The 15,982-nt window shown below is 29.1% G+C and overlaps 1 protein-coding gene across 2 annotated transcripts in view; it reads right to left on the bottom strand.

The window, feature by feature from the left end:
- Positions 1 to 4,445: 4,445 nt before the first annotated feature.
- LOC129961627 (uncharacterized) overlaps positions 4,446 to 15,982 on the bottom strand; it is a 39,165-nt gene continuing 27,628 nt past the window's right edge. The window contains exons 20-27 of one of the 2 annotated variants that reach the window (XM_056075142.1): positions 14,267 to 14,385; positions 13,172 to 13,329; positions 11,290 to 11,367; positions 10,154 to 10,226; positions 8,501 to 8,628; positions 8,292 to 8,347; positions 5,339 to 5,434; positions 4,446 to 5,092 (exon numbers count right to left, since the gene is read on the bottom strand). In XM_056075142.1, the coding sequence (XP_055931117.1) occupies positions 4,978 to 5,092; positions 5,339 to 5,434; positions 8,292 to 8,347; positions 8,501 to 8,628; positions 10,154 to 10,226; positions 11,290 to 11,367; positions 13,172 to 13,329; positions 14,267 to 14,385 (823 nt within the window). In that variant the 3' untranslated portion in view covers positions 4,446 to 4,977. The remainder of the gene's footprint in view (positions 5,093 to 5,338; positions 5,435 to 8,291; positions 8,348 to 8,500; positions 8,629 to 10,153; positions 10,227 to 11,289; positions 11,368 to 13,171; positions 13,330 to 14,266; positions 14,386 to 15,982) is intronic. The other variant, XM_056075143.1, reaches the window with a different exon arrangement.

Here is a 15,982-nt window from a genome sequence, read left to right as displayed (position 1 = left end):
TCACAGTATATGACACAATTTTCCACACACATACAAAAAATGAGTAGGGTATATGAGGAGAAATATTCATTTCCTTAAAAAAAAGAAAATGCTGAGCATCTCAGACAGCTTGCTTCGAAGTCTGTAGAATCATAAGAATGCTAAAAAATGTCTGTTGTAGACTTTATATATCTATAATTTAATGAATAATAATGAAAATATGTACTTATAATAAGTTAATAAGCCACACAGATATAACATTTTAATTAAAAGAACACTACATGCATACTAGCTTACAAGTAATAAACAAACTGTTCAACCTTAAATTTATCATTTTACAAATTTTTTCCCTAAAATACCTCTGAAAAGTAAATGGTCACATTTTTTATTTTAATGAATTTGAAATGATTTAAGATTTTTTTGTTGTTGTTGAAAGCAAATGTCAGAATTAAAATACACTAATTGGAATAAATAATCGAAAAATCACTAAAAATTCATTCATTGTTCTTAAGTCTCGTAATTATTACATTTAATATATATATATATATATATATATATATATATATAATACAATAGTTATATAATTTTTCCTTGTTTTTGTCATTAAATTTATTCTTATGCTCATGACGACGTCATGAAATATATTTTTTTGCGTGCATCTTATCGCTTTTGCAATAATGAGAGGTAAATTTTAAAATTAATATAAGGACAGACGCACCCAGCCTAAAACATTATTGTGCTATAATATTTCGAATTCATTTTATTTTTCTCCCTTGCTTCCAACGTTGTGGAAAATTACAGAACATAAATAAAAAATTCTGCTAATTTCAGTTTTAATAGATGAAATTGCTGTTTGTTCAAGCTTCTGAAATGCACACTTTTTTGGCGCAGTTTAATCAAAAATGGTTCTTGCGCCAATAAACTTCATCATCTGAAATGCACTCTGAGGATGGGACATCTAAGTGCCTCGGGCTTGAGGCCCAAATGGGACCATTCAGCTGAAGACCGGCCGTGAATGGCGACATTCTTTCATGTCTGGAGGGAAGCGTTAGAGGATTAAAGTTAAGAATTCCTAGCTAAGATGAATTTCAGAACACATCTGTTAGCATGTTTCCTCATCCTGTTCTTCAACGTTGATTTAAAAAATATATTTTTAAATTATTACGGTACAAAACAATCAGAAAATTGTATTTCTTTGTATTTCTTGTTATTTTAGTGTAATTATCTTAGAGAAATCTTTAGTGTAATTTAGAGTAATTAAAGTTCCAAAGTATTTTATATCTTCATCAAAAGTATTTTATATCTTCATACAACGTCACTACTTTTTTTTTTCGCTAAAAATAATTTGTGATTGGAAATTTTAAGAAATACTTCATAGAATTTGTTTCTTCGACCTAAATGGGATAGCATGCATGATTTTTTTTAATTGTAAAACCATGCTCACTATTCATATGATTCAAATATATACAAACCTACGCTTATTTTGCGACAATAGTTAATACGGTACCATTAATGATGATATCTGTATATTTTTCCACAAAAAAAATTATGTCCAAAAACTAAAATGAAAACATTTAACGGATTTTTTGTTTTAATTCATTAACTGTAAACATCAATTATTAAATTGAATTTATTTAGAAAAATATTCTTTTATTTAAACTTAAAAATAGAATAATTAAGTTATTTAATAAATAAAACTATAAATTACTTCAAAATTAATTTTAAAAGGCTCAAAATATAAATAAGGGGAATAAATGTCTCTTCACAGTATAGGTTTAAAGGAAACTTATTCATAAAAATAACTGTTGACTATTTAACCATTCGTTGATATTTGAGCTGAATTAGGACAGGCGCCGTCAACGTCATCTGGCAGTGGTTCAGGACAAGAATGTCCGTCCCAAAATACCACTCGTTTTGCTTCAAAAGAGCAATCTAATGTAACTAAATTTTTGAAAAATATTGGGATATTTTTTTAAATATCGTCTAATGTCAAATTAATTTTAAATACGTTACACGATTTTTTTATGGAAATTTTCTTTTCACTCAGACAATATTCATGTTATGTTGCTTATTTCATAATTTCAGAATCAATATTTCCATGAATCAATATTCCAAGAATCAATTCTTCGCGTGGTATTGAAATGCGAAAAACATCACGATAATTATCATCAAATATCTCGAATGCGTGATCCACGATAAAAGTTGATCCATGGTTTTTGTGATCCATTGACAAAAGGTTATAGATCAAGCATTTGTAATTTTTACAGTTTAAGTCGAGCTTATAAAAAAATATTTATAAAATTATGCTACACAACATGGAATACAGCAGAAATTTTCAAATAATTCTTGATCCCCACTCGTAAACAAAACCTGAATGGTAAACAATTGCAGGTTTTTTCTCAATATTAGTGAGTATCGAAATATTTCAGCTTTTTGATACAAGATGGCAGCCCGTACCAAGATGAAGCTTAATGATTCAAGATATGGCATTCTCACCTATTTATAAATGCTCCTTCAGCATGGTTGACAGGCTTTCACAAAAAGCTTTATTTTAGGATTCAAATCTTCATGATGACATCACTTTTGGGCGAAAAGGAAATCTTCGTTTAATGAAACTTTCATTATGAATCGAATCTAAGACAGCATTTATACTCCTTCCCTTTCAGTATTGATTGTGGCACTTATGGCACTTGTCATAGACAAGTGTCACTGACAAAATCAGCGATTTTAAGCCGAGTTTTAGTATCTCTTGTTTCAGTAGCACCATCTAGAGCCAAGATTACGTCTTAGCTATTCATGCCTCACAGCCCTTTTCACAGGGCGGACTTCATTCATACATTTCATTCACAGATTGTAATTTAGACCTCAATCAGAGAACGATCACCTCTGAGCCAGTACCCTCACTAGTATTGTCTCGACTTAGAAGATATTGTGGCTACAACAGATTTAGGTGTGTACTAGCCACCATGTATACGGAGATTCTACGGCCGGTGGAGTTCGAACTCACAACACAAAGGATGCGAGTTCAATGTCCTATCAATCAGACTATCACGGCCTGGTTTTGATCGTAGTATAAGCTGCATAGAAGATTAAACTCAATATTTGAATTATTGAGTTTAATTGTTTGAGTTATTGGGAATGCAGAATAAAAATAACGAGGCAACAATAAATTTGAAAGAATATTTACTTCCGTGAGATTAAAAAAGTTAGAATTAATTTTAGATTGCTAAACACTAATACAAAAAAGATTTGTAATTGGCTCCCATTCCTAAGATACTTGTAATATATATATATATATATATATATATATATATATATATATATATATATATATATATATATATATATATATATATATATATTACAGTGTGAAAAAAATGTATGTGTCGGAATTAGTTCCCCTTCCTAACCTCAGATGGCAGCAAATTCCCGTTGTCTTGAAAATTATGCCAAAAAGATTTCTTGTTTGCTTGGAAGTCAAGAAAAGTAGACGTTCAAGTGAGTGTGAGCAATGAGTAGCTCTCGAGGAAAAGCAGAGAAAATTTAATTTGATGATCACGTGGAAACCCAGCCAGTTTCTTGTGAAATTAGTAGTTTATTAAGAGAATAATTTGTATTGTCTTTAAGAAATATTTGTAACCGTGATATGGAAATGCTTATAAAAATTGGACCAAAATAAGTGAGAGGTTCGATGTGAATAAATGGATGACTTGTCAAGTAAACTGTTTCCTGGTTTTTCTTGCTTAGAATCTTCTATTTTTTGCAAACAGGAACACAGGGTATGTGCTCACGAACAGTGCAGAAATACTTCGTTAGTGAAATGTCCCGTATATTCGACAGCATGACCTGTATACTTCATGTTACAGGGATGCTTGGATCGTCTTTTGTATTATCTCAGAATCATCATTAAAAATCTTCCAACAATTATCCGCTAATATTTTAGTTGATTAGCTTCTTGATATCTCTCTTCTATTTTCAGGATATTTTATAAAAACATTCGCAGTGTTCTGCTAACCTGATCACTGTGCTCAGTAAAGAAATTTGTGTGACATTGGAAGACATGTATTTTTAGAGACACAATACAATCAGATCAAGGAAGATATATGACAAGTAATAAACCAATGAATCAAATATGGTATCCTATTTGATTAACTGGTTTTGATTTGATTGACTAGTCTATTATGCCAGTCTATTATTACTCACACAGTCTATTATTATTCAGTCACTAGTCAGTCAATTATATCAGTTTATTATTATCCACTTAGTTAAATCATTCTATTATGCACTTCTAGTCAAGGAAGATATATGACAAGTAACAGATCAATGAATCAAATATGGTATTCATATTTAATTTATAGTCTATTATGCACTTTTAATTTTTAACTTTTGTCTATAATGTGCTTGATTTATTCATCATACATTTTTTTAAATTATTGATATTGTCTCTTAATTTTGCATCGCTTTTCCATCTTTCCGCATTGGTCTATTATAGCATTTGGGTGAAGATGGCATCTTTTCACTTAATTGCTCGATTCTGCTTGCAGAAAATGCAATGATCCCTTTTGCAGTTTACATTGATTTGATCTCCTGCTGAGTAATTAACGAATCAATCTCCTTTAATTGCTTTATGATTTATTGCTACAACATTTCTAACATTCCTCGAATTGCAGCTCTTTGGAGTAGTATCATCTGTGTTTTATATGTGCAAATTTCTTGCATTTTTCTTCGTATGTTACGCATTTCCCTTCTTTGGTTTATTTTTGATTTTCACTTCGTTATATTTTTGTTGTTATATTTTTACTTGGATTTAGACTTTGTGTGTTATCAAGTGAAACCGAAAAATGACTATAAAAAGCGAGCATGATAAACTGGACATTCTCTAAAGCTGATCTATTCACAAAGCCTATGCGTATTAGTGTTAATCAGTGCATAAAAAAATGTATGCAAGTTCTTTAATATAACTCAGAAGTGAAAATTCGCCAAAAGATGGAAGAAGTTTTATTGACCGCACACTGTTATATACAAAGCTATCTGCAGTAAGACTATCAAAATTAACGACAGCATGAACACCCACACTAAATTCTGATGGAAGCGGGATTTTCTGTAATAAATCCTGCAAAAAAGAAAAATATTTGAGTTGAAATCTTGAACTCAAAAAAATAATCGAAAACAATAATCTTTCATTATTTAAAAAAATAATCAAAGTAATGCCTAGAATACATTTGACCAAAAAGGTAAAAGAATTCAAATTAGTTTGTGTTTTAAAAGAATAAAAATAAATTCATTCTATTTAAATAGCAAAAGTATCAATGTAGAATTAGCTTATAGGTAAGTAACAATAAAATTAAAATGAACTTACAAAATTATTAAAAGGCACAGTGCAAATGTACTTGCAAATCCTCCAGTACAAATAAACCACTGGTGAAATTCACTAAAATATAAACCAAAGACAAAACTTTTTTTAAATTATTTACAAATAACTGAACTAAGAAACTTTTGATATAAATTTTTCATTGAACACAAAATTTTATAAACAATAATTAAAGAAGTAAAAATTTTGTCGCTTTTTCTTCATTAGATTTTCATGGATCGTTTAGAGGGTGAAATTTATTACACGCAAATAAGTCTATAGACAAGATTTATCAAGGGAAGAGACACAAAGCACTTCAAAATACGACCATCACACGCGATAGACAATATGGCCAATTGAGGTCTAGAGGTGGAATGCACTGACAGAAGTAGGAAGTAATTACATACACATTCTCTTGAGTGTGAAAATTAATTCGCTCATTTCAATCTGACTACTTAAATATTAAAATTCGAAATAAACATAAATAATTTCATTTTCAATAAATCTAGAAACGTATAAGTAGAACTCTTAACTATTTGCATTAGTTGGAATCAGACCTGCTCCGGATGATCGAATATCCGAAGTGGTGAGATAATCAATGAATAAAGAGTTATTTCTTTAAAAAATGCTTTTAATGTATTCATTTAATGACTTGAAAAACAGTTTTATTTTGTTTGTATCTTATTCAAATTGCTTTTGAATATTCAAATTATGCATTCAATATCACTGCCTAGACATATTCAAAATTTTTCTGTTTATACTCAGTTTTTATTTGGGATTATTTGTTGCTTTAATGATTTGTTTTTCACAAAGCAACTTGGATAACCAAAGTGATATTTGTAAAACCGCTTTTCTAAAAATATTCGGATATTAAATTTTTCGCAATTGTTTGATTCTTTAATTAACCTTGTCAGGTTAATTAAAGTTAGTTGTTTGTCAGGCCCATAGATACCAGGCCTATTAGTTTGCAGTGGATTACTGAAGTATATATTAACAGTAGATTAAAAATTTGATTTGACAAGAAGATATTATGCAAAACATTTTATTAAAAAAGTAATATATTTACATTTACCATACTAATTATGATTATCGGATAGATAAAGTTGAATCCGATTCCACTTATACAGCTGTGTGTTTACATGTTAAGGGAAATGAATTAATTTAAAGTAATGACGCAATATTTCGCCTCAGAAAGTAGAGATAACATGGATTTGAAAATAAAATGAAGTTATTTCATAATTTAATTAAGAACAAACACTTCAGCCTAATTTCAGAATATTAAAAGTAGTACGAGGTCATTTTGACTCAGAATTGTCCGTTTCATTTAATTATATTAAAGCCCTGCTTGAAAGCAACGAGAGAGCTATTTTGGATCGAACTTTGTAATTTTGAACGCTCAAATGATTAAGATGACATCAGAGGTGACATCTCGCCCACCCCCTCTACTATTTCCGCACTACACAAACGAATTTCGAATTATCGGATAATTACTCTAATTAATTCTTCTAACAGCAAGGGCACACACAAAACAGTTGCCAGTAATATATGAATATTCTTTTCGAGGAAAAAAAGCACTTCAAATACAAATGCGATTTTTTAATCTTAGTTTTTTTTTTTTTTTTTTTTTAACTTTTCGTTCGGAATAATCATAAGAAAATATTTCATCTATGCTGCTCGCTTTCGTATTTAATCATAGCTGTAACGTCAAAAAATATTAGGAGTACTGTTTCCTAATTTTTCTCGTAGACTTCCTCATAAATGCACATGAGTAGCCAAACTAAAAGACAGTCAATTGATTTTACATCAGATTAAGACAGTAAATCATTTCTGGGGCAGATACCAACCACATATCGAATTTTAAAAACCTACATTCACTTATTTTTTTAAAATTTGTGCTCACGAACTGAACAACAAATAGACATTATTAAACACCAGCGGAAGAGGCTGTCCAAATCTTTCTCACATACACTCAAATAAGGATATTATCCCAGACAACGCCTTGCAGATCATTGGTATGCAATAGTTTTGAAATATTAAACTTTGGCGTGAATTTAGCATTTTTTACTGAATCTATCGTGTGATCCTTCGACTGATTTTTTGGTGATTAATCTCAGGTATGCGGTAAATAGTATCCGAAAATTCAATTCGGTTGCAGACGCGTTTTATCCAGCCGATTGAAAGAAAAACTGGACGTAAAACTACACTTGAAGCCGCAAAATCCCATACCAAATTTGATATGTTTAAATCATTGCATTTTCGAGTTACAGCATTTACACGTTTCTGAAAATACAGAAGACAGACGGCCAACTCCTTGTTGGATTTGGTTCAAAATTTGATAGGTGTTTACATGTAGATGCTAAATCAGTGTGCCGAGTTTTATCGATCTAACTTTCATCGTTTTGTTGTTATCGTGTCAACTTCTAGTCGAACAGATGGACAGACAGACTTCCTCTCAATACGATTTGCTGAAAATTTGATAAAAATCTACAAATTTGGTATAAAGACCGTGTACTAAATTTCCTCCGTCTAGCTCAAAGCATGTTTTGAAATATCTTTGCCACAGACAGACGGACATTTTCCAAAAATGTGTTTTTCGAACTCAGGGAGTTCTAAAACGTGGAGATTCGTCAAAATCTGGAGTTTTCAAAGTCTGGATTTTTTTTTGCGATTACAATACTTTTTCGAACTACGAACATACAAGAAATTAGAAAAAAAAATGGTTATTCGCTCGGTATGGTACGAGCTAAATGAATTGCAAAAATTAACAGCTGTGTTTTAACAGAAGCAAAATTCTGAAATTACATTTATCCGTACAATTTTTTTTAAATTATTACAAGGACAAATTTACTGACAAATTTAAAAACAAATTTGTCTTTTATTGATTTAGTTCAAAAATGCTTCATATAAATTTTTTAATTATAGATTTGTCTTACAAATAATATTGTTCAATGCAAAAATATACCTGTTTCCTGCGCGCTGAATGGCATTTTTTGAACTTTGGAAAGCTGGCAATGTTTTCTGAAATTAAAAATCAAATTTCAATGGTTAAAGATGGAGCATTATTTTTTGCATTACAACCGATTCATTGGAACAAAAATTGAAGACAATTAACTTGTGTAGAAAATCTTAAAAACGTTTAAAATTTATTTAAATAATTATTATAAACCTTACTTTTTTCTTTGAATGATACACATTTTCATCCTCTGTTTCAGGTTCGAAAACTTCAAATGAATTTTCATTATTTAAAATGAGAAAGCGCTTCAAATCCCATAAGCGAACAGCTTCATTTAACTGTGAAACTGAAAAAATAATTAATAATATTTATTTATTTTAATTTGTATTCAATTTTAGGATTCTATAAAGTTTAGCAGATGTAAAATACACTCCCGAGTATCCGATTCGCGATTATCCGACCTAGTTTTCTTTTATTGTTATTGAATGAGGAAGGCAGCTGATATCATCTGTTTGCGTAAGTGGAGGGGCATTGAGTCATAGAAGCGGGCTAAAATGAAAAAGCAATAATCCATTAAGGACTTTTTCAAAAACTAAAAACTGTAAGTTTTGATTCTTATCCCAGGGTTACCTTTTCATATCCGTATAATCATTTATCTGTGAAAAATAAAATCAGTTTGAGTCAATTTTCTTAAAAATCAGGCCTGCGATTTACGTTAATGTTTTGTAATGTATGTTTCCTGCATTTAAGTTGGGCATTACAGAATTCATGTTAAAATGTCAACAGCTTATATTCTTTAACTTACATTTTCTCTGATAAATACTTGCAACTTGCAGCGTAGTATACAAACATATATTAACTACCAGTAGAGAGCCTTCTATTTTAATTCGACACTTTTATTATAATCGTGAATTTCGGTAAAGAAAGGAGTTCATAGAACTCCGGTCCATCTGGCCTTTTTGTTATCCGGCCTGCCCTTCCGCCACATTAGGCCGGATACTCGGGAGTGTACTGTATCAATAAACGTAAGAACATTGCAAATATATTTGCTTACATGATGACCAAAAATTGCATAAAATGATTTGAAATTCATAATAAACTTTCAAATAGTGATATTAAAATATGGTTTGCGTTAATATCATTGTAAACACTAAATGCATTGATACTTAATATATAACCATTCGAAACCGAAACCTTAACGAATCAAACTCGTTTTCGATAAAAACTTTTCCTTTCCTTGAATATAAAAAAAATATTGATTTAAATCTGGAAAGATTCACCAAAATAACTTTAAGGCAATAATTAAACAAAACTTAATGAAACCCATTTCTATAAAGAGACAAAAACCAATACGCGAGCCTTCACCGCATTTGACGAAAATAAAAAGACAAATCACGACTACCGATTTGCTCTTTGACAGTAAACACTATAATCAAGGGAAATTCCCAAATCCATTTTCTTAAAAACTCAAACTTCGCAGTTTGATGTTTGTTTATTTTATGAAATTCGGTATGCATGCCAATATGTTACGGATGTCAAAATCATCATACTAACCATTGAGAATAGTGTCTGTTAATTCATTTGAAACTTCATGTTTTAAAAACTGTCTAGTTGCTATACGACAAGCAATTTAATGCCTCTTTGGCTATTTTATCAATTTACCGCAAAATATTCTATTGCCTGAATAAACTAGTCATCATTTCATACTTTCACACCCATGATCACAGATACATCAGTATAACAACCTACCATCCAAAGGATATATATATAACGTTAATTGAAAAGCTACTTTTAATTTAAGAATTATTATTTCAACACGTTTGTTACAGCAATTTTATAAACAATGAAAAAAAAAGTAATAAAACATTTACCTAAATCACCTGAGCTTTGAAGATCCAATAAATATATGGGGAAACGATAAATATCTGATTTCACTGGTTGGATCTGAAATAAAGGCAAAAATGTATAAACATTCCTACAGTCGTCAATATTTGTATTTTTTCTACAATTCTTGCCCATTTTATCAATATTATAAAACAGTCCCATGATAAGAGATAGAACAGTTGAAACCAAAGTACCAGTTCCACTTTCTTAACGAAAATCATTTAAGTTACACCTGTTAACCGACATTCCCTTTAGATTTCCTAAATTCATTTGCATATTTGTATTAACAGCGAAATAAATATGATCATCTCAATTTTTTTTTATAAATATGGCATTATAAATTTAAATTGAACCAATACTGAACAGAAGATAATTTTAATCATTGTGTAATACAAACGCGTAGGAGTAAATGGTCATTTCTGATCATTCAAGATCTTTTAAATGGGTGTGCGTCATGCAACTCTAATGTATAAAATATAATAAAATTTAAGGTAGAATGCATTCATTTCTCACGCGCATACGACTTTAATTATCTTGATAATTAAATAATTTGAAGTAATTTATAAATTTAATAAAAAGATTTCTATATAACTGCAAAACTACAAAACAATATTTATCTAAATCACTGATGAAAATGCTGAACCGCATAAACATATAATACAATTAGGTTCATTAAAGTGTAAAAATAATATATGCTGTAATTAAACATTATAATTGTCCGCTTAGAGTTTAATAATAATAAGAAAAGGAAGTAATCGAAACTTTCTACATGAAAACTAAATTCAGTAAAAATTAGATCCCTGGATTTTACAAACACTATACAAACAAGTTTGAAAACTGATAATTATAACATTAAATTAAGGACTGTATATTCAAACTAGAATTATGAATAAAAATGTTATTTATATTAAAATTAAATAATTAAAGAAGATTTTAAATTACATATATTTATGCCATCACTTGTTAACAATCTCAATCTTGATAAGTGTTAAAATCTCAAAGAAAAAAAATTGCCAAATTATTTATATCACAAAAGAAATATTCAGTTGTATTATTACAGAAATTACACTTTTAATGCTTTAAACTTTCAAAAAGGATAACGACAAAATAAAATAAAAATTACCTCCCTAATCTGGAGTGTCCATTGGCCAGGCTCCATATTCTTACAGCGCATAATAAAACTTTTGACAATGGCACGCTTCTACGTAAGAAAATGGAAAAAATATATATTACGATGGCGATAACGAATAATTAAGTATAACTTGGCTCTGACGAGTTGGCGGTTGATCTTCGGCCACCAACACGTTGCTAAGAAAGATAGAAATTGGGGGGAAGTTCGAGGAGAAATAAAAAACTTGAAATACATAGTTTTTAGATTTAAAAAAAAAAGTGGATTTAAGGAAAGCTCTGATTGTCGATGTTGGTTATTACATAAAAACGATGTTTCTGAAAAAAATGTTTTAGTAAATTTAAAGAAAAATGTATCTTCAAATTTACGAAACTGTTAAATACAATTAAGCTGAATTTATCATATTTTTTCCTTATTTCTCGTAAATTCAATAATTCGTATAAGGTTTTATAAAAATTTGACATGTAGCTAGATTTGGAAACAAAGCAAGATATGGATTTACTTACATCAACAAAAAGTCAAAGTCACCAACTCATCAGAGCCAAGTTATAACCAGAGGAAGATAAGCACCGGAATCTTTTCTTACATTAGATATGAATTAAAATATTTTGAAATAATATTAGGTATGAGATATTTCTCGCAGTAGAAATCCAGGAAAATAGAGATTTTCTTAGACTAGAAGTGAAATGTTAAGAATAATAAATGAATTTGGATGTAAAGACATGGAGTTAAGATTTTGACCAACAAATTGAGATTGATTTTACATCTCTCATTCTATTATATTGCTTAGAAATCTTTAAAAATCGATAAAATATACTCTTAATATGTTTTGTTGCAATTTTATTTCTCAGTGCCATTGTGTATATTGTGATAGATTAATAGACATTACTTTATATTTTCCACTGGAAGGTAAACCCGGAGATAAAATATTCTAATATTCTCAAGTACAAAAACTCGCATCGAATGGGCCGGCCCGTCAAAGTCTGAGGACACTGAGCCGCTTCAAATCCGTGCAAATATCCAAACATCACATAATATTGCGCTATACTGCACCATTTTCAAAAATATTGGAAAATAGAAGTATTGAAATATTGGAAAATAGAAGTATTGAAATATTGAAAAATAATATTACACAATATTGTTTCCCAATATTCTATAATATTGTTCCACAATATATCACAAAATTGTTTCTGTTAATATATATTATTTCAATTTTTAAAAAATTTATATCTAGAAGACATGCTTGTGTAGATAAGCTTTCCTTCTGATAACAAATCTCGGATCTGGTTGTCAGAGATTAACTGATGAAAGTTGTAGTAGATAGTATCACGCATTTTGTCAAAGTGTTTAAAGAGTAATAATTAAAAAGAACCTTATTTGTAGTGAAGTTAATAAGTAAATGTATAATAACATCAGAATTCTCCCCCCCCCCTTGTAATGGTATGGACTCTATCCATAAAATTCAATGATCGTTTTTGAAAACATTCGAACAATCGAATTGACACAAATAGTGATCAACTAACAACAACAACAAAAAAAAGGCAATGCTCATTATAAAATTAAATAAAAATGCTAAAAAATCCCTCAAGCAATAACCTTTAATTCGATCCTTGAAGGGAGAATATAATGAATAAGCATAAATATTATTTATTCATGCTTAAAATTATTCTCAAAATATAAACCATGGAACATTAAGCATAAAAAAATGTAACTTTAAAAGGGAAGGATAACTGAAACGTAATTACATTTTTAAGAATCAGTGGGTTGATTCATTCAGAACATTCTAAAAGGTCAAGAGCTTCTGAAAAAATGCCAATGGCCTATAAGAGTAAAAATTCTTTTATTAGAAATGTGAGCTGTAAGATGCAAATAATACCTTTTCCTGGGTTGATGCTGTTTTTCTGCTCTCCTTTTCCCAATTCAGAAGAATGTTTGTTGCACATTTTTCCTCATAAGTAGGAGAAATCAGTCTTAAATTCACAGTGATGTGATCTGTGAAATTTTTGGTGTTCATTGGATTCAGGATGGGATTACCTATAAATAAGTACAAATTAAAGAGAAGACCTTTTTACTACAAACGACGAAATTTTAATAAAAATAGGAATAAAATAGAGAAATATTATTCCGAAAAAAGAATATAATAATTCCCTAAGGATACCAGAAATTTAAGTGCAAAGTATCAAATACATTTCTCATTATATAATAGGAAAAATATATTTTATATGAAAATTTGAACTAGCGCTTCGTGTTTCTCCTAATTTTGAAATTAATCAATGGAACTAATGAGTATTTTATTATTATGTGTAAAAATGCAGTTCAGTTCATGCCATCAAAGCGATACATTTGACAAAAGGGACGTCTACGAATAAGAAGTTAATATAAAATCAATAAAAAAAAAATGTAACGAAAAAATGAAAAGTTTGAATCAACAGAAAATATTTTAATATCGAATAAAACAATCTAAAATATTACTTACTTCACTTAATAAATAGTATTTTATGGTTTAAAAAGTTTAAACATAGTTTGCATTTGATTTCATTTAAGAATGTTTGATATTTTAAAAAGTTTACATTTCTTTAGCTTACTTTCTTCAATTTAATCTCGATATAACAATTACAGTATCTAAAAAATACATTTTAAAGATGAAGGCCATAATTTTTACAATGAATCGCTACAAATTCTTAACTATTCCAATTAGCATTTTTATCAAAATTCTTAGAAGCTCTAGAGAAACTTAATGACGTACTTTTTGAAGCTTGCATGCACGAACATAAGAGCATTTAAGAAGCAAAAAATTGGTTTCATAATATTTTTTCCAAATTTTTATATAAACGCACGAAAGAATATTAAAAAGTCTAAATAAATAAAAATCAAATAACAAAAACAAATGATTTTAGTTAAAAAAATATTACATTTAAATATTAGCTAAACTAAGTTAACCAAATTCACATAAAATAATAAAAATTCATACCTTTATGATCTGATCTGCATTTGCTGCTGATCACTTCCGTGGAAAAGAAAAGATTTACTAGAATATCATTAGTGAATGCTGGCCCATATGGCAGCGGCATAATTATTTCAGGCGTAAATCTGTAAAATAATAGATATACTCGTAAGATTAATTTTCAATAAAATAATAACAAAAATAAAATATTGTCAGCTAACACTAATTTTTTTTTGTTGACATCATAATACAAGATGATTATAAATCTCTACACATTTTTGTTTCATTGCATTCCTTATATAGATAATTTAGAGGAAAGATCAAATCTAGGGATTGCAATATCGGACCAAAATTTCAATACCGGTATTCGGTATTTTTTAGATCTTAATACCGGTATTAGAAATTTTAGAAAAAGAAAGAAAACAAAGGTGTTTTTTTGTTTTATTTTCCAGTTTTATTACAGAGTGTAAATATCACAAAAAATAATTGTAACTTATAAATTATAACAGTATATAAAGAATCACAAAGAAGTAAAGGAGCATCTTATTTATTTAAATCACAATAAAGTGTAAATATCACTATTCAATATGTGGTACTATGACAAATTTTTGAAATGTGATCTTAAAAAACATAATGCATCAATTGTATTGTCTTTAAGCTTGAAAAGTAATTTTGTGTAAAAATTACCAGCTGTCGAAAACGCTCTTTCGGCATCTACGCTAATTGATGGTACTGTTAGCAATGCGCAATATACTTTTTCCAAGTATTTACCTCTAAATCCCTCATCTTCAAATAAATCGATTTCTTGTCGGATGGTTTTGGATATAGCTGATTTATGTATTGTATTTTCGTTCGTTGAAATTTTTTTTATTTATCGCTAATTCTAATTTTTGTTTAAGAGACAATTCCTTTTCGCTATCGACATTAGTGTCATCATAATCTTCGATAACTAAACCGAATTCTTCTGAATGTGGATAGGTTTGTGGGTAAAAGATTTTAAGAAAATTTACTATAAACTTAATCAAATTTGAGTTGGTTCTTTTCTTTTCTTCTTTTTCATTTTCATTTTTAAAATCATTATAATTATGTAAATACCATAAGACATTTTCTATTTCTATGCTTTTCTTCTGTGCGGGTTTTCCATGTAATATATATAATTCTTCAGATAGTGATGTGTGCTGTTCTTTCAATGACTGCAACGTAAAATTTATTGTTGCATTAGCTGTTAATAAATTAGAATCTCTCCGACATAATGCCTCAATAGTCAGTTTTATTGGAAGTAGAGCTGATATAGTTCTGTATATTAAGTCGAATTCACTATCTTAAAAATTAATTTACAGGTTTAAGTTGATTATTGCTTTTTGGATTGGATTTCTCAGTTTCAAAAATCGAGGAGTAAACTGTTCCAACGTGTTTTAGAATCTAATATTAACATATATTCCGTTTTATTTTCAGTTAGTATATATTTTAGTAATATGTAATTTTTTGTAGGGAAACGTTTAAATATCTTAACAATTTTTCGAACTTTATAAATTATAGGAAGCAATTCTTGATGGGTTAGTATTTCATCCTCATTAGCAATATCTTCTTTAACAATTACATTGTCAATATCACTCTCACTCTTACTCTCTTCAAAGTTGGAATCCGAAGTTTATATATCCACAGTATTTGGATTCTTCTGTTCTTTATTTTTTTTGGTATAATATTACAATACAAGCACAAGCCAGGCATCTTGGTCTTTCG

This window comes from Argiope bruennichi, chromosome 2 (assembly GCF_947563725.1).
Source record: "Argiope bruennichi chromosome 2, qqArgBrue1.1, whole genome shotgun sequence".
NCBI classification, from domain to species: Eukaryota; Metazoa; Arthropoda; class Arachnida; order Araneae; family Araneidae; genus Argiope; species Argiope bruennichi.
This window is presented reverse-complemented; position numbering and strand designations above follow the sequence as displayed.